The sequence below is a fragment of the Hemitrygon akajei genome, chromosome 5 (assembly GCF_048418815.1).
Source record: "Hemitrygon akajei chromosome 5, sHemAka1.3, whole genome shotgun sequence".
Taxonomy (NCBI): domain Eukaryota; kingdom Metazoa; phylum Chordata; class Chondrichthyes; order Myliobatiformes; family Dasyatidae; genus Hemitrygon; species Hemitrygon akajei.
Window position 1 is genome coordinate 44,040,149 of NC_133128.1, and position 20,029 is coordinate 44,060,177.

Consider the following 20,029-nt stretch of genomic DNA (forward strand, 5'->3'; position numbering starts at 1 on the left):
ATGAGTTTGAACAAGTTATGGTAAGAAGATTTTATTTTATTTCCCAAATAAGTTGATCATGAGTATTTTTTCAGTTAGTAGCATCATACTTTTAAAATACCTTGGCAACAAATCCAATTACTTCAGCTTTTGGAAGAATGAAGTTGACATTTCAGCAAATTTTCTTGACTTTATTATTGATCGGAACAAAGTTTAGACAATAAAATAATTTCCCTTAAAATGTTCTTGCAAAATTTGGGGTAATTCTTATTTTTTAACACAGCAGTAATTGTTTTTTAATGAAAAGTAATAAAATGGTGGGGTGGATTAATAAAAATGGAAAACTGGCTCATAATGAAAATTGTCTCTCACAATAGGTTAGAATCTTCAGGTTTCACATGGAATGCAGTTATCAACTGGATCTGAAAAAAACATAAATGAAAATCACTGCTATGATAAAAAAGACATCTTAAATTGTTACAGAATAAATTTCCTCACAACTCTTCTCTCAATTCCCTGATCTCACAGTTGACAGACACCCGAAACATATAGCCAAACCCATTAAGTGATAGCATGCTGATGTTCTGCTATTATACTCATTATCCATTCTGAAAGCACTACCAGGAGGAGAGAAACCACTGACCCTTACAGCGATAAATCAGGATACGATGTTAACTTACACAAAATAGAGTGATAAATATTTATACAACTGTAGAATTAATTTTTTTTCATCTTCCTTGCTCTTTAAATTATTCCAATTATTTTTCCAGATTCAGACTTAGATTTTTGTTTATCTGACCCTTTACTGGGAAGTCTTGCCACAACTCCTGGGAAGAGCCACTTGGAGTCTTAAATTCAAAGAGGTAAATGAATCTTAAATTGCCCATGGGGTCCAAATACAAGATAGGAATAGTGCAATCAAGACTTAGCTGAGACTAAGAATGTCTTTAAATTGGGAGTAAGATGCAGGAAGCCTCTACTAGGTTTTCATCACCAGTTCTATTATTTTGAGCTTATTCGCACTCCTATTGCATACCCTTTTGATTTCCCTCCTGTGCTGTACATAAAATCTGTGGAAACTGATATTAAAAAAACAGGATTCAGGTGCTCAGCCCATTGATAACATTATATGTAGCTGGCAGGTAAAGAATAACTTAAGTTCTTCCAATATGAGATGCAGATCGGATAACCCAAACCCATTCTTCATGATGTCTATTTTTTAAATGCATTTTTTTCTTGGATTCATTTCCCAGTTCTTTTTGATCATCGCTTGTTTTCCCATTTTTAATGTTTCCAGCTGGTTTCTGTCTATAAGTTTGCCAATTTGAATCCAGTTTTCCATGTACACGTAGATATCCAACTAGAAACTGATGGGCCTACACAATATGAAATTCCTATTTTCTGTTCAGGAAGGTCTCACTACTCCTAGGCTGTTTATCTTTGTTACAGAAATATATCATGAGCATCATAAATTCTGCATCACAGTCAACAGGTAGGTGGATCTGTGAACCATGCAATTTTACAAGAGTAAGATTATGCACAGGTAATGGTGTATTGGTTAAAGCTTGTGCTTAATGGATTTGGTTTTTCTCTTGAGTAGCTCTAAGCTAAACCATTTACATACAATTAACTGAGCAATTAATGTTTTCCCGTTTTGTATCTAACCTATAGCTGTTGACAGAAGTCTACGAGGACGCATGATGTCCATGCGAAAGGTGGGCTCAGTACAGATCAGTCGCACACCTGCAGCCTTTCCACCCTTTGGAAATTCCTCTGGTCTTTCCTTGTAAACATTTTCTGTTAAAACTGGTGGGTTTTGTTAAGGGCTTAATATTTCCATGTAATTTCAGCACTTCATACTAATTATTTTTTCTTATAATTTATATTGCTTTACTGAAGGACTTCAGATATTTCCACAAACAAAAGCAAGTATGCAGATGCTGGAAATCCAAGCAACAAACACAAAATGCTGGGGGAACTCAGCAGGCCAGGCAGCATCTGTGAAAAAGTCAACGTTTTGAACCAAAGGTTATGGTTGACAATTAAAAAGCTAGCAAGATGTTTTAATCACTGTATTCAAAACACATGCAAGGCAGTTTGTCACCTGTTAACTACAAGTAACAAGTATTTTATTATATACACTCTTTAGCACAACACAGGTTAGGTATGCAAAATATTGCATCTGGGTGAAATGTGATCACCCTCAGTACAGAGGCATGAAACAATGTAGTTTTGACAAGACTATAAAGTTCTAAGCAATCTGATGCAAGAAAAGCAGAGTGGTATGCTGGCACCAGTTATTGTGCTACCTTGCAGCTTCAGTGACCTTGGTTTGATCTTGACCTTGGGTGCCATCACCATGGAGTTTGTATATTTACCCTATGATTGCGTGGGTTTCCCCCCACATTGCAAAGACACATTGATAGGTAACTGGCTATTGGAAAGTAACCTGAGCTATCATGAAATAGCAATAGAATCAAAGGGGGCGGGGGCTGGTACGTAAAAGAGAGGGAATAAGTTTCAGGGTTATATATAAATAAGTGGGGGTAAGTAACTGCTCTGTCAGAAGCCAGCATAGATGTAATGGGTTCAATCTGTGTTGTGATAAGTAGGAAAGATAATTCTACACTCAACAACAAGGTTCATTATTTTATCATGTTTCTTCCACTTATTTTTTCTTTGTATTTTAACATTATTTCCATCATAATTGATATAAATACTGAAGAATATTTTAGATCCACTGAAATAATATTTCCTCTGTTAACCAAATTTCCATAAAGTCCATTTGCCACAAGGGTAAATGTGTTCTAGGGAATTAATGACAATTATTTGACCAGAAATATTGTGGTTTATTCAACATGGTGATTTTTTGATAATGTTCCATTCCCACAGCTAGCCCTTTATCGCACCAGGTCACAAGATTGCACATAATAGCTTCAGGGAAACTTTGCCACTTAAACCTAAGCAAACAATTGTGCTGCAGGCTTTTCTAGCTGGGGGAACAAAATTCATGTTCCCCGCTCAGCTCATAGATGATATGTGGTTGTAAGATTTGAAAGATGCATCAGGATTGATCTTACTCCATATTCCTTTGTACTCAGAATTAACTCCAACTAATAACTAACTAATAGCGAATATTGAAAAGATATTTGCAGTTATGGGAAGGAAAAATTCATCTGCTTCAGTCTGGATCTCTAGGTAATGACAAAGATATCCTGCTCCTTCAGGATGCTCCAAACCAATTGCCACGGCATAAAGCTCAACTTCCAAATCAGTTTTCAAACCTGCTGCTACCTGCAGAAAAGATGGAGTTTAGTTAGTATTAATGCTATGGAGCATTTATTTACAATTGCAAAAACAGACTTGGTTAAAAACAAACTACATAATTACATGATGAGATATGTTGTAAATGTAGTTAAATACAAAAATTACTTTTTATATTTAAAAGTGATTAAGGCTCACAGTTGATCCCATACACAATGTATTGTATATTTTTTTAACATATCCCTTACCTTATTCTTTTAAATTGATGACTGCTTTCAGTAATAACTTCTCACTACAGGAAATGCTGCTTTTCACATTCTCTTTGCCTAAGATGCTCTTGTAAGTCTCTTCTCATAATTACTGCCTCATATGTTGGGCATCAAACTGATAAATATACATTGAATATTCTGGTGTTCACATTCACTCATTAAAGGAACACCAAAAACTCTCCATGGCCCAATCAATGTTTCAGGTAAGTGTCTAATTTCTGTTGTACTGCATGCTGTCATCAATTAAAAAAAACCATTAACTATTTTCTAGTCTTTACTAATCTGCACTTATGTTGATGAGGATTTTATAATTGAATTGCTGGGCTATTCATCAACAACCTTCATAGTCATCTCCTAAAGTTTATTCATCAGTGCATATCCCAACTTTAAATTATGTTTTTAACCTGGCAGCTCTGACAAACATCCTTGTTGCTGTTGCCAACAGATTTTGAGTCTGTATTGTCTGCACATTTTCTGTATTATTTATACCTACACATACAGAAATTAGCATTAGGCATATTTTATCCTTTCTCTCATCTGAACAACATCAAGACTCATATTATGTCAATTAATTCTCCATTCATTGTCATAATTGCCACTCTACCATATGGTTGAATCCTTCTACAGTCCTCTTGCCTTTTTAAATGTCTTAAGGAGAACCTACTTCTACCACCAGTTAGTATTTCCATATGAAACGAGCAGTCAGCGTTTCAGGCTGAGACCCTTCGTGGGCCCTATAAAGAAGGTGGGGGGAGGGGTGTTATGAGTGATGAACAGACCTGATGGACAATGGGGTGAAGGGTTAACCATTCCCAACCCCCCCTGAGAACCACAAACTATTACTGTTGTTATGTTGACCATGAGAAAGAGAGACAATAAAACAAGCAAGAAGATCTGCGACAGATAAGAGAGAGGGGGAGATTGCTGATTAACTGTATTGTGACTCTTTTTTTTGAATTATTTACTGTTTCACTGCAAGGACAATAGTTTGCTCAATAACATTCCTCCGTGGACTGAAGGAGTGGCCTTATTTGATTCACACAGTCATTCAGGAGTGATGGATAGCTGAGTCCCTGTTTGTAGGGATAAAAAGACAGGTCTGGAGAGACACCCTCCAGACACGCCAGTGGACACTGATTGAGGGTTGGGACCCACAGGAAAGGTGGGGGTTTCGAAGACCGAACCAGGAGGTCGGTCAGTAAGACTATCAGTGTAAAAGCAGGGCTGGTGGGGACTTGTGTGTGTGTCCACTCATGCCAGAGTGACGAGTCCACCACAGAAGAACGGTCTAGCAGAAGGACGGAGAGGTCATAACTGAATGACCTCACTGATACGATGGATTAAGAAAGTAAAGGAAGGATTGCCTGACTGTAGCTGTTACATCTCACTCGCTCGCTCTCTCTCTCTCTCCAACGATTACAATACAACCATAACTACATCAGCACTCATGAACTGAACTGAACTTTATACTTTTCTATGACAATTTATTTACCCCTAGACATCGATAGAGTTTATTTATTATTGATTATTATTATTCCTATGCTTTTAGGTTTATTACTGCTAACTTGTTTTATATGTATATTTGCATTATTGATATGGTTTTGCTTATTTTTATTAATAAACACCTTTAGTTTGGTACCACCAGACGCCAACGGATTCTTCTTTCTCTGCTGGTCAGACACCCAGTTACGGGGTACGTAACAAATTGGGGGCTCATCTGGGATTTGATTACCAAATTGGGGGCCAGTGAATCGGGATAAAGGTCTCTTATCTGATCTGATTGTGAGATTAACCAAACAGGAAACCAGCAGAGATGGATATTGTCAATTTTTTTAAAGACCCGACAGCAGGGACATTAGAGGTTGCCAGGAAGGCTGAATTGGTGAATGTTGCGAAACGATTAGATCTCCCAGAGGTGAAATCGTCGATGAGAAAGGTGGATATACAGAGAGAAATAGCTATGCATTATGTATCCAAGGGTGTGTTCACACCAGATGTTTTGGACCTGTTCCCTGAGAGCAAACTAGCCAAGGGGGAGGTTCAGTTAGAGATAGAAAAATTAAGGTTGGCTGAGGAAAAGGAAAAGAGGCAGCATGAACTTCGGATAAGGCAGCTGGAAGCAGAGAGAGAAGCTGCAGGGTGAAGAGATGATGCAGAGAGGTGACGGGAGGAAGCTGAAAGGAGGAGAGAGGAGGAAGAAAGGAAAGCTGAAAGGAGGAGAGAGGAGGAAGAAAGGGAGGCTGAAAGGAGGAAAGAGGAAGCTGAAAGGCAGATGGAGGAAAGGGAGAAAGAGAGGCAGCGTGAGCTGGAAATAGAGAATTTAAAGGTACAGCAGGGAAGAGTCCAGGCGGCAGACCCAAATGAGGGGTTCAAGATTGGTCGGGAGATCCAGTTGGTACCTCTATTCGAGGAGATGGATATCGATAAGTTCTTCCTCCATTTTGAGAAAGTGGCTGTGAATCAGAACTGGCCTGAGAGAAAATGGGCTGTTCTGGTACAGAGTGTACTTAGGGGGAAGGCTCAGCAAGTGTATTCGGCATTGTCTATGAATGAGTCTAGGAATTATGAGTAAGTAAAAAGGGCTGTACTGAGGAGTTACGAGTTGGTGCCAGAGACATACCGGCAGAAGTTCCGGAACTTGAGAAAGCCGTGGAACCACACGTATTTAGAGTTTGCCTGTGAGATGCAAATGTATTGTGAGCGTTGGTGCACCTCAAAAGGGGTTGATGAAGATTATGATAACCTGTTACAGTTAATACTGATAGAGCAGTTCAAAAGTTGTACCCTGAGAGTATGAAGACGTACTTGGATGAGAAGGAGACAGAGACTCTGTCTGCAACTGCCAAGTTAGCAGACGAGTACGCCTTAACCCACAAGTCAAAGTTTTCCTCAAATAAGAGTTACCAGAGAGGCAGTAGGGACGGTAGAGAAAGCCCACCAGCTAAGGCAGAGAATAAGCTGGGAGCTAGTGGAAAAGGTAAGGAGGAGGAAAAGCAGGTTGGAAGGAAGGTTCCTAGCTTTACCTGTTATAATTGTGGGAAAGCTGGTCATATAGCATCTAAGTGCTTTGCTCCGAAGAAGGAGACAGGAAAAGGGAAAACGGCAATCCCTACAGGTTGCATTGAGTCAGTCAGCAGATTGATGAGGAAGGCAAAGGTAGATCTACCCTTAGCCAGGAGTGAATTTAAAAAGAAACAGATATGGCAGTTAGAAGGTCCAGGGTTGGACACAGATGATCTGTCTGGCTTGACAGAGCAGTTTGCTGTTGAAGAATTTAAATGTGTTCCCGATAATGATGTAAGGGCTGTCCTAGATGAAAAGGATGCCGCTACCTTGAGGGAGTCTGCTGGGTTAGCAGACAAAATTGTTTTAACCTACAAGGTTGAGTTTACTCCGAAGGGGAGTTGCCCAGAGAGTAACTGGGAGGATCAGGGGAACTTAGAATTTGAAAAGGGGACTGGTATTGAAAGCCTGGAAGAGGTAGATGTCCCATTTGCGTGTGTTCAGGGTGTGAAGGGTGTGGATGCACAGGGTGCTGAACCTAGTATTGAAACTCAGGAAAAGTCTGAGGTATCTGATTTAGTTGAAAAGGAATGCAGTTCTTTTGGGTCAGATGAACTTGGTTCAGTGAAGAAAGGGTTAACCTTGGTACCAGTGGAAAGTGAGAATTTTCAGCTGCTTGTGTTAGAAGGTGTGTTAAAAGTTAATGATGAGATGAAAGCTGGTGATGTGAATATTATTGAAGGAGAATGGAAAGGTGTTGTTCCTAAATTGAATAAAGAAAATTTAAAGTCTGAATTGGTTTTAGAAGAATTTGACAAAGCATGTGAAAGATAAAAAAACACCGTGAAAGATTGACTGTTTGAATGTTAAGTTTAAAAGTAAAATAGAGATTAGTATTTGCACAAACTTTTGTAATGTACTATATTATAATCATACATGTATTGGTTCACACTTTGTAATATACACCTAAGCTAAGAACACAACCCCTTTAGTATTTTTACATGAAAAGTAAAAAGTAGGCTGTTATTACATTGGAGTCTGTTGTTACAGGAATTTGATATTAAAATACAACATGTAAAGGGGAGTGATAATGTTATTACTGATTGTTTATCTAGATGTTAACTTGAATGTGTATCTGTATTATTCTTGTAGTTAAGACAACTTCTGTATTTTGTTAAACTCTGTAATTCAATCATGTGCTTTATTAGTTAATTTTCCCCTGGTGAAAATTCCCAGAAGGATGGGGGTGTTATGAGTGATGAACAGACCTGATGGACAATGGGGTAAAGGGTTAACCATTCCCAACCCCCCCCCTCCTGAGAACCACGAAGTATTACTGTTGTTATGTTGACCATGAGAAAGAGAGACGATAAAACAAGCAAGGACATCTGCGACAGATAAGAGAGAGGGGGAGATTGCTGATTAACTGTATTGTGACTCTTTTTTTTGAATTATTTACTGTTTCACTGCAAGGACAATAGTTTGCTCAATAACATTCCTCCGTGGACTGAAGGAGTGGCCTTATTTGATGGACACAGTCATTCAGCAGTGATGGATAGCTGAGTCCCTGTTAGTAGGGATAAAAAAACAGGTCTGGAGAGACCCTCCAGACACACCAGTGGACACTGATTGAAGGTTGGAACGCACAAGAAAGGTGGGGGCTTCGAAGACCGAACCAGGAGGTCGGTCAGTAAGACCATCAGTGTAAAAGCAGGGCCAGTGGGGACCTGTGTGTGTGTCCACTCATGCCAGAGTGACGAGTCCACCATAGAAGAACGGTCTAGCAGAAGGACAGAGAGGTCATAACTGAATGACCACACCGATACGACGGATTAAGAAAGCAAAGGAAGGTTTGCCTGACTGTAGCTGTTACATTTCGCTCTCTCTCTCTCTCTCTCTCCAACGATTACAATACAACAACCATAACTACATCAGCACTCATGAACTGAACTGAACTTTATACTTTTCTATGACAATTTATTTACCCCTAGACATCGATAGAGCCTGTTTATTATTGATTATTATTATTCCTACACTTTTAGGTTTATTACTGCTAACTTGTTTTATATGTATATTTGAATTATTGATATGGTTTTGTTTATTTTTATTAATAAACACCTTTAGTTTGGTACCACCAGACTCCAGCGGATTCTTCTTTCTCTGCTGGTCAGTCACCCAGTTACGGGGTACGTAACGGGGGGAAGGTGCCAGGTGAAAAACCAATCAGAGGAAAGATCAAGGGGTGGGGGAGGGGAAGCAGGGAGGGGATAGGTAGGAAAGGTGAAGAAGGAATGTAAGGGGAAAGCACTATGGGTAGTAGAAGAAGGCAGAATCATGAGAGAGGTGATAGGCAGCTGGAAGAGGAGGCAGAGTGACAGTGGGATGGGGGAAGGGAGAGGGAGGGAATTACCGGAAGTTGGAGAATTCGATGTTCATACCAAGGTGCTGGAGACTACCCAGACGGTATATGAGGTGTTGATCAGGCTTTCCGTTCCAGGACATTTCAAATGTCCTCTTTCTTTAAGAATCGTGGTTTCCCTTCTGCCATCATCAATGATGCCCTCACCCGCATCGCCTCCATTTCTTGCACTTCGGCCCTCCGTCCTCCCATACCACAACAGGGACTGTGTTCCCCTTGTCCTCACCTACCACCCCACCAGCCTACGGATCCAGCATATTATCCTCCGCAACTTCCGCCACCTTCAACAGGACCCCACCACTAAGCACATCTTTCCCTCTCTACCCCTCTCTGCTTTTCGCAGGGATCATTTCCTCCATGACTGCCTGGTCCACACGTCCCTCCCCACAGATCTCCCACCTAGTACTTATCCCTGCAAGCATAAGTGCTACACCTGTCCCTATGCCTCCTCTCTTCCCACCATTCAGGGCTTCCAGGTGAGGTAACAATTCACGTGAGTCTGTTGGGGTCATCTATTGCATCCGGTGCTCCCAATGCGGCCTCCTCTACATCGGCGAGACCCGACACAGATTGCGGGACTGCTTTTCGAGCACCTCTGCTCTGTCCGCCACAACAGACAGGATCTCCCGGTTGCCATCCACTTCAACTCTGCTTCACATTCCCATTCGGATATGTCCATACATGGCCTCCTCTACTGCCATGATGAAGCCAAACTCAGGTTGGAGGAGCAACACCTCATATACTGTCTGGGTAGTCTCCAGCCCCTTGGTATGAACATCGAATTCTCCAATTTCCGGTAACTCCCTCCCTTTCCCTTCCCCCATCCCCCATCCCACTTTCACTCTGCCTCCTCTTCTACTTGCCTATCACCTCTCTCATGATTCTGCCTTCTTCTACTACCCATAGTGCTTTCCGCTTACATTCCTTCTTCACCTTTCCTACCTATCCCCTCCCTGATTCCCCTCCCCCACTCCTTGATCTTTCCTCTGATTGGTTTTTCACCTGGCACCTTTCCCTCTCCCCCTCCCCCTCCCCCCACCTTCTTTATAGGGCCCCTGCCCCCTCCTTCATCAGTCCTGATGAAGGGTCTCGGCCCAAAATGTTGACTGCTCGTTTCAACGGATGCTGCCCGACCTACTGAGTTCCTCCAGCTTGTTTGTACGTGTTGATTTGACCACAGCATCTGCAGTGTACTTTGTGTTTAGCATTTCCATATATCTCTTCAAGAAATCATTACACGTATTAAGTATTGTTTTTCTTTGATACACGAGTGCTGGTGGTTCTTCATTAATCTTTTCATTTCCAAATGCTCTTTGTGTATTATTTTAAATACATTAAAACTACTGGGGAAGAGAGCAGGCGTTAGATTTTACTGCTGTAGGTAGGATTGGATGAGTGGAGTCAAATTTGTATTTGTTGTTTCTGGATACTTTTCTTTTTTCTGTAACCACTTTGTGAACTAACCAGTTATAGTTTAATGATTCCTTCATCATTTCCCATTTTTTGGTAACTGAAAAGCAAAACTTATTTATATGCAACCCTGAAACCCATTCCTTTCCTTTGCCTATCAGCTATCTTTTGAGTCGACACCTGAGATTATTTTCCAATAGCTAGTTACCTATCAATATATCTTTGCAATGTGGGGGAAACCAGAGCATCTGGGGTGAAGCCCACATAGTCATGGAGTGCAAACTCCATGGTGATAGCACCTATGGTCAAGATCAAATTAAAGACATTGGAACTGCAAGGTAGCAGTACTAAGTAGCACCTATGGCAACTTGCGTCTCAAATACTTCCATAAGAAGTCATAGCTTGGAAAATAGTGCATCAGATTGCTTAGTTATAGTCTTATCAGATCCACAGTTTCATGCCTCTAAAGCTGAGAGTGATCCCATTTCACCGAAATGTAATATTTTGCATACTTAACCTTCTTTGTGCTGGAGGGTATATATACTATAATATTCCTGTATTTAGTGACTCCTTCTGAAAGTAATCTACTGATACACAGAAATATTTCCACTTAAATTAAATGGAGAAACTACTTACAGGTCCTGGTTTAAAATGCACTCTGAGCCCCGTGCTAGGTGGTGGCTGCTTCACTCGAAATCTAAACAAAAATGATAGAAGAATACTGAAAGTTTGTGCTGATCAACAAGATAAATTGAAGAAAATGCTGGAGGAACTCAGCAGGCCAGGCACCATCTATGGAAAAGAAGAAACAGTCGACGTTTTGGGTCGAAACCCTTCATCAGGACAAAACTACCATAATTTGTGATTTATGATTATATACTTTGTGAGTCTGACATTCACAGTTACTCTTTGTATCGTTATGAAATATGCTGGTACTGTGGAGTATCTAATTAAGAAAAATTGTAAGATCAAAGTGTTCGATAGCAGAGGTCTCAATACAGATCCTTATGGAATACCACTAGTCACAGATCTACAGCCAGAAGATATCCCATTAACCACTCCCTTCTGTCTTCTATGGGCAAGCCAATTCCAAATCCAAATTGCCAAGTCACCATGGATCCCATGGAACTCAGTCTTCTGGATGAGCTTATCATGTTGGACATTATAAAATGTGTTACAGCAATCCATGTAGATAAGACTACATGCACAACTCTACCCTCATCCATCACCTTCATAAGCCTCCTCATAAATCTTAATCAAGTTAATAAGACCTAGTCTGGGAAAGCCATGTCAACTGTGCCTCATTAAGCCATGGCTCTGCAAATGCTCACAAATGCTACTGAAAGTGATAATGACTCAAACTTATCCAAAGAGATTTCATGCATTTGCTTCTACCTCTAGGATGTGGTATTTTTTCTTCTATCCCAGACAAGCAGTTTTATTAATCTGGCACTATGTTCCTGTATTTTAATATAAAAAATGAGAAAGGGAAACTACAGTGTTATGATCCCAGCCCCCTCCTTTGTGAGAATCGCAAGAGCCCTAGTGAAGGGGGGGGGGTCAATGACCCAAGAGAAGAGAGAGATACGTGCAATGTCCCTCGTTTCACGGCAAGGCAAAAGCTGGAGACTGTGGTCATTGTCTCGTGGAGACACCTTTGTGAATTGGGAACTGTACTATGTGTATACCCTCGGGGCAACGTGGGTGGAGAGATGGAGAGAGATTACATCATCCCAACCTGATTGACATCTGAGACCCCGTGAGCTCAGATAAAAGAGGGGTTGTAAAGACGCACCAGAAGACACGCTAGAAATCCTGCGACAGTGTTTAATAGCGACAGCCGGTGGTGGGGTTCGTGTGCGTCTTTTCCTTGCCTGGGATTGGCGACCTCACCACGAAAGAACGGCTTAGCTACAGGAGAGGCCACAAGTGAGCGTCCATTCCCCAGCGAGACTCCGATGAATCGAACTCCTAAAGGTTGGAAGTAACCCGCTGGGTAACTGTTTCATTCAATCTCTATCTCTCTCTCTCTCTAACAAAGTGCACCAACGCGACACCACAAAAGACGGCAGCTGGTGGAACTGCAGTGACCGCAAGAGACTTTCAGATATACAACGGACAATATATACATTACCCCTAGACAACGATAGAGTTTATTTCTTATTGATTATTACTATACCTGCACTTTAAATTGAGTATTGACGACGTATGTTATCTGAATGTTTGTATTAACCTTACTTTTGTGCCCCTTTATAAAATAAAACGTTTAAAAATGGTACCATCAGACTTCAGCGGACCTCTCTATCTTTGCTGGTAAGTGATCCAGTTACAGGATACGTAACAACATGGGGCCTCGTCTCGAGATTTGAAACCAAATAGGGAGGGCAGTGAATTGGGTTTGTAAGTAAAAAAAAAAAAAAATAAATAATTGGATCTGGTACGCGGGTAGCCAGACGGGAAACCAGCAAAGATGGACGTGGATGAATTTATGAAAAACCCGACTGTGGAGGCGCTAGAGGCGGCCACCAAATCAGACTTGTTAAATTTGGCGAAGGGATTGGACCTCACAGAAGTGAGTCGTCCATGAAAAAGCGGGAGGTGCGAGGGGCCATAACCCGGTATTACATTGGGAAGGTGTTCGAAGCTGAGGTATTGGAAAATATCCCTGAAAAAGTACCAGCGAGTGGGATGGATCAGCTAGAGTTGGAGAAATTAAGGTTGGAACATGAATTTAAAATAAAGCAGCTGGAAGCGGCTGAGAGAGAGAAAGAACGGGCTGAGAGAGAGAAAGAAAGGGAGCAGGCGTTCCAACTAAAGGGGTTAGAGGTGAAAAAAGAGCAGGACCAAGCTGAAAAGCAAAGACAGCATGAAATTCAGCTAAAAGAGCTAGAAGTAGCCGAGAACGAGAGGGAACAAGCTGAAAAGCAAAGAGACTATGAGGAGAAACGAGAACAGAGGGAACATGACTTGGAGATGGAGAAGTTAAAGAAAGAGCGAAGAGATCTAGGGTTAGATCAAGACGAGAGGTTTAATGTTAGTCGGGAGTTGAGGGTAGTACCTCCATTCGAAGAGTCAGATGTTGATAGTTATTTCTTGCTTTTTGAAAAGGTGGCAGTAAATCAAAAGTGGCCCAAAGAGCAGTGGGTGGCTTTGTTACAAAGTGTGTTAAAGGGGAAGGCACAACGAGCATATGCGGCATTGGCTGTCGAGGAAGGGGAAGCGGAGAATTATGCCAAAGTAAAGGAGGCCATTCTCCAGAGTTACGAGCTAGTACCTGAAGCTTATAGACAAAGGTTCAGAAATTTATGGAAAGGGTGGAATCAAACGTATACCGAGCTAGCCTATGAAAAGGGTGTGCTCTTGGACCGTTGGTGCACCGCGGAACAGGTGGACGGGGATTATGGGCGTATCAGGGAGTTATTTCTGATTGAGGAATTAAAAGGGTGTGTTCCGGAGGAGATCCGGATGTATTTGAATGAGAAGGCGAGTAAGTCCATCTCAGAAATTGCTAGGTTCGCAGATGAATATGCCCTAACCAACAGGACAAAGTTTTCCTCGCCAAAAGGTTACCCGAGAGACCGTGGGAACGACCGAGGAAGTCCGCCGGCTGAGGCAGAGGTCCTGCCGGGAGCTAGTGGTAAGGTTGAGGGGGAAAGGCCAGGCAGCCCGAGATTTCCGGGCTTGACCTGTTTTAATTGTGAGAAGGGAGGACATATTGCCTCTAGGTGCTTTGCTCCGAGAAAGGAGCCAGAAAAAGGGAAAGCAGCGGTCCCTATCGGGTGTGCCGTGGTAATCAGTAAATCGACAAGAGAGCCCCGGGTAGGCAGAGTACGAGAGGGGTCAGAGACTTGGCTGTCCCCCGGAACCGTGTCCGTGAAGGGGGGAGACCCACCCATTCCCGTCCGAATCTGGCGAGACACCGGGGCGGAGCTGTCGTTGATCCGCCGTGAGATACTAGATTTGGGTCGGAGAAGGGGAATGGTCGCCGTGAAGGGGATAGGTACAAGAATAGAAATGGTGACCCTACATCAGGTAATTATGGATTGTGAGCTAGTATCGGGACCAGTCGAAATAGGGGTGCCATCAGAATTCCCGAGAACTGACGCAGACGTCCTCCTCGGAAATGATTTAGCCGGGGGGCAGGTTTGGACAAGGGTGACACGGCCCAAACAGCCTGTGAGGATTGCAGCCACGCCCCTCGCATCTCCAGTCTGTACCACAGGCGCGAGCATTCGCAGCCTGTCGAGAAAGGCAGCTGAGAAAGCAAGCAGTTTAAATCTGGCCAGTATTGATTTGGCCGAGATGGTCCTACCGACCCTGTACCACGAGGGTTCTGAGGCTGGTAAACCGAAGAGTAGTAAAGTGAAAGGGGTTAAGGGAGAGGAGCTAGATCTGCCCTTAGCGAAGAGAAAGGTCCTAGAGGTAGGAAATAAAGATGAGAAACGGAAAAAGCTGTTAAAAGGTCCAGAGTTGGACATGGATGATCTGTCGGGGGTGGCAGCCCTGTTTGAAGAAGTTGAGAGTTATCAAGGTGTTCCCATTAATGAGATGAAGGCAGTCCTAGATGAAAAGGATGCCATTACCTTGGAGAGGTCTGCTGGGTTGACAGATGAGGTTGTTTCAGCCCGCGGGGTTGAGTTTACTCCGGAAGGGAGTTGCCCAGAGAGGAACTGGGAGGATCAGGGGAATTTAGAATTTGAAAAGGGTACGGGTATTGAAAGCCTGGAAGAGGCAGATGTCCCGTTTGAGTGTGTCCAAGATGTGGATGCACGTGGTACTGAACCTAGTAATGGAGCTCAGAAAAAGTCTGAGGTATTTGATTCAGTTGAAAAGGAATGCAGTCCCTGTGGGTCAGATGGACTGGGTTCAGTGAAGACAGGGTTAACCCTGGTAATTGGGGGAAAGGAGGGTTCCCAGGTGTTGGTACACAAAGGGGTGGTGAACCTTAAAGTGGAACTTGACCATGGGGGGATAAACATTATTATTGAAGGGAACGGGAAGTTTGTAGTTCCCAAATCGAATGAAGAAAATTTAAAGTTTAGATTGGTGTCAGAAGAAGCAACCAAGCTACAGAAACGAGGGCTTGGTAACGCGGTGCCTGCGCATCGATTACAGGTTGATTTGGAATGTAAAGGTGCCCCACATGCTGTTGTTATTCAAGAGAGCGCTGTGAAAAAGCCGAAATTTAAATGCGGCCTGAGGGAAAGGTTCGAACTGAAATCCATCAGCCTGCATGGTCTTGACAAAAGGGCTAGCTACCTGTGTAACATTAAAGAATTGGGTGGAAATTCACACGATGATTTAAGTTTGGGACACGGTGTTGAGAGAATAACCCTTATGGAACGGAAAGGCGGGAGAGTACCTCGCCAAATTACCCAGGTCCCCCACGTAGGAACTCACCGGAAAAGAGGTGACGGCTAATGGGGGCGCCATTCTTAAATAGAAAAACCGGCTGTACGGGATTTTGACAAAGCATGTGAATAACAAAGACAACCCCCTTGAAACCCTGCCTGTTGAAATCTGATGTTACCAGCCTTTAGTCAGGGACAAGATGTTACCATATTAAAGGAAGTGCCACTGTAATCGTTAACTGTTTAGACGCTGAAAAATGTATGATGGTACAGCTCTGTAGTTAAAAGAAAAGCTTTTGTACTATGTTAAATCCTAAAACCCTGTAAGACTCTGTACCACTCCGTTTTAACCGCTGGTAAAAACGTTTTTAAGAGGGGAGGTGTTATGATCCCAACCCCCTCCTTTGTGAGAATCGCAAGAGCCCTAGTGAAGGGGGGGTCAATGACCCAAGAGAAGAGAGAGATATGTGCGGTGTCCCTCGTTTCACGGCAAGGCAAAAGCTGGCGACTGTGGTCATTGTCTCGTGGAGACACCTTTGTGAATTGGGAACTGTACTATGTGTATACCCTCGGGGCAACGTGGGTGGAGAGATGGAGAGAGATTGCATCATCCCAACCTGATTGACATCTGAGACCCCGTGAGCTCAGATAAAAGAGGGGTTGTAAAGACGGTCCCCCAGACGCATCAGAAGACACACTAGAAATCCTGCGACAGTGTTTAATAGCGACAGCCGGTGGTGGGGTTCGTGTGCGTCTTTTCCTTGCCTGGGATTGGCGACCTCACCACGAAAGAATGGCTTAGCTACAGGAGAGGCCACAAGTGAGCGTCCATTCCCCAGCGAGACTCCGACGAATCGAACTCCTAAAGGTTGGAAGTAACCCGCTGGGTAACTGTTTCATTCAATCTCTATCTCTCTCTCTCTCTAACAAAGTGCACCAACGCGACACCACAAAAGACGGCAGCTGGTGGAACTGCAGTGACCGCAAGAGACTTTCAGATATACAGCGGACAATATATACATTACCCCTAGACAACGATAGAGTTTATTTCTTATTGATTATTACTATACCTGCACTTTAGATTGAGTATTGACGACGTATGTTATCTGAATGTTTGTATTAACCTTACTTTTGTGCCCCTTTATAAAATAAAACGTTTAAAAATGGTACCATCAGACTTCAGCGGACCTCTCTATCCTTGCTGGTAAGTGATCCAGTTATGGGATACGTAACAATAGTATCTGTATTTAGTTCTAAATTGAAGCTGATAAAGAGAAAACTGCATATAGAATGAAATACCTGCATGAGTCTATTCCGACATTCCTCAGTGAAACAGTTGAGGCATAAGTGAATCCCTCTTGTAGGATACCAAAATTCATTTCCCTTGGAAACAACTCAAAGCCTCGTACTGGTTCCTTTAACAGACCGCTCGCGACAGCTCCAGTAATGGAAACAGTATTGACTTTTCTTCTGACTGGTTCTTCTAGAACTGCAAACTGTAAAGGATACAGACAGTTTAGTAGTTGGCGGATAGCAGATATCGTTATTTCACAGTTAAGTTACTGATCAAATATGACACTCAGGGTATTTATGGGTGGGGTACTCGGTAACAGGAATCCCATTGACTGGAGAGGAGAAGTCATTACTTGGCATTGGTATTGTTCTGCTCATCACCTGTGCCTGATGTACACATTCTCATTTCTTAGGTGATAAAACAAATTCATTGATGAAACTGCTGAAGTTAATTGACCTAGAAATTGCCATGGGAATTTTCTGTAATAGAGAAGATTTATCTCCTTAGGATATTCCTTTGTGCAAGGTGTAATTCAAGCCAATAGAAAGCTTTTCTCATTGACTTCAGCTTCACAAGTGTTCCTTGAAGTAGATTTAGCTATATGTGAGACTTTCTGGTAATGTCTACCCATGAATTGCTTTCATGTCTGCCATCTTTCTTCTGTCAGAAAGAAGTGTCAGAATTCTCTTCTGCTCTCAAGCTAGCCATTAAATCACTGAGGTTTCATAGTGTTGAGGTCAGAAAGATTTGGTCCCAAACTGTCAGAATCTTGGTCCAAGTTAAAACTTGGATTGCTTTGGATTAACTTTTTTCTTTAATTTTTCTACTGTAGAAGGTAGCAAGTAGCTAGGGTAAATATCCATTAAATTAAATCGATTATTGGATGTACTTCGCCACAGTCAAAATATCTTGATTTTTTACTGTACCTCTTGCTTAACTATTCCAATTTGCTTAAGCACATGAATACCTGAGTTGTTACTTTCTTATTCCTCATGCATGATGCAGCATTTTCCAGGGCAGTGATGGAAGTAGGACTCAGAAAAAGAATTAATACAAAAGAGAAAGATTTAAAAGTTAATGGAGGAGCAGAGGTTTCACTCTCTGGTGAAATTAGAAGAAAAAGTCTCAGAAGTGACTTCTGGAGGATGAGAAGACGCAAATTTTCTGTGAATTTTGCTGTTGTATTGAATCTCGCACCACAGTCTGACACTAAAGGCATAAAAAATTGATCATTAAATTTCATTGACCTACAATATAACTTAAATGAGGCAGGTAATACCTCCACTGGAACAAAGATGGTGTTTAGAGAGTGGAAAAGCATATAATTGGCTGAGGAATGCTGGGGATGGGAACATGAAGGTAATGCAGAATTTAATTAGAGAAGTTCATTATTGTATTAGTTTCATTCTACTTTCCAAATCATCTGACAGGTTGGCCAGCAAGTAAGAAGGAAAACAATAGCATGAGGAACCTGGAGCTGGCGATAGGCTTGAAATCAGGACCATGGCACTAGGGAAGAAACATCATGCTTACAATTATGCTTGAGTAAGCGATAATCATTGTTTTACCAAAGATCTTAAATATGCAGATAAATTGGGAAAATCAGGTTGGTGCTGGATCCCAAGAGAGGGAATTTGTAGAATGACTTCTAGATGGCTTTTTAGAGCAGCTTGTAGTTGAGCCCACTAGGAAAAAGATGATTCCCGACTGTGTGTTGAGTAATGGACCAGATTTGATTAGGGAGCTTAAGGTAAAGGAACCATTAGGAGAAAAGTGACCATAACATGCTAGAAATCACCTTGAAGTTTGAGAGGGAGAAGATAAAGTCAGATGTATCGGTATTATAGTGGAGTAAAGAATTTGGAAGGTGCAGGTTAGATTACAACCCAAAGATGAAGAAATATGCTAAAGAGACAACTGTGGCTGACAAGGGAGGTCAAAGATAGCATAAAAGAAAAAGAGAGGGCATATAATACAGCAAAAAGTTAGAAGATTGGGAAGCTTTTAAAAACTAGTAGGAGGTAACTAAAAAAAAATTAGGAGAGAATAGATGAAATAGGAAGGTAAGCTTGCTAATAATATAAAAGTGGATACCCAAAGTTTATTTTCAGATATATAAAGAGTCAAACAGAGACAAGAGTAGATATCAGATCACTAAAAGATGATGATGGAGAGGTAGTAATGGCAGACAAACTTAAAAAATACTTTGGATCAGTTTTCATTGTGGATGACACTAGCATTATTTCAGACATTTGAGAATGTCGAGGGGCAGAAGTGAGTGCAGCTTCTATTACTACTAAGAAGTTGCTTGAGAAGATGAAAGGTCTGAAGGTAGATAAGTCACCTGGACCAGATGGATTGCACCCCAGGGTTCTGAAAAAAGTAGCTGTAAAGATTTTGGAGGGATTAGTAATGATCTTTCAAGAAATACCAGATTCTGGCATGATTCTGGAGGACTGAAAAATTGTAAATGTCATTCCATTCTTTAAGAAGGAAGGAAGGCAGATGAAAGGAAATTATAGTCCAGTTAGCCTGACTTCAGTGGTTGAGAAGATGTTGGAATCCATTATCAAGGATGAGGTTTTGGGGTATTTGAAGGCATATGATAAAATAGGCCAAAGTCAGCATGGTTTCCTAAAGGGGAAATCTTGCATGACCAATCTGTTGGAATTCTTTGAGGAATTAACAGGCAGGATAGACAAAGGTGAGTCAGTTGATGTCATTTATTTGAATTTTCAGAAGACCTTTGACAAGGTACCACATATAAGGATGCTTAACAAGATAAGAGCACATGGTATTACAGGAAAGATACTAGTAAGGATAGAAAATTGGCTGATTGGCAGGAGGCAAAGATTTGGAATAAAGGGGCTTCTCCTGGTTGGTTGCTGGTGACTAATGGTGTTCTGCACGGGTCAGTATTGGGACTGCTTCTTTTCACGTTATCTGTCCATGATTTGGATGATAGAATTGATGGCTTTGTGGCCAAATTTGTGGATGATACGAACGTAGTTAGAAGGGCAGGTGGTGTTGAGGAAGCAGG

At 41.9% G+C, this 20,029-nt stretch overlaps 1 protein-coding gene across 4 annotated transcripts in view; it reads right to left on the reverse strand.

Moving 5' to 3' along the window:
- Nucleotides 1-32: 32 nt before the first annotated feature.
- The window catches only part of spag17 (sperm associated antigen 17), a 319,678-nt gene continuing 299,681 nt past the window's right edge, over nucleotides 33-20,029 (reverse strand). For 3 of the 4 annotated variants that reach the window (XM_073045385.1, XM_073045384.1, XM_073045387.1), the window contains 5 exons: nucleotides 16,995-17,191; nucleotides 10,981-11,041; nucleotides 3,129-3,273; nucleotides 1,645-1,788; nucleotides 33-401 (listed from right to left, as the gene is read on the reverse strand). In XM_073045385.1, the coding sequence (XP_072901486.1) occupies nucleotides 367-401; nucleotides 1,645-1,788; nucleotides 3,129-3,273; nucleotides 10,981-11,041; nucleotides 16,995-17,191 (582 nt within the window). In that variant the 3' untranslated portion in view covers nucleotides 33-366. The remainder of the gene's footprint in view (nucleotides 402-1,644; nucleotides 1,789-3,128; nucleotides 3,274-10,980; nucleotides 11,042-16,994; nucleotides 17,192-20,029) is intronic. The other variant, XM_073045386.1, reaches the window with a different exon arrangement.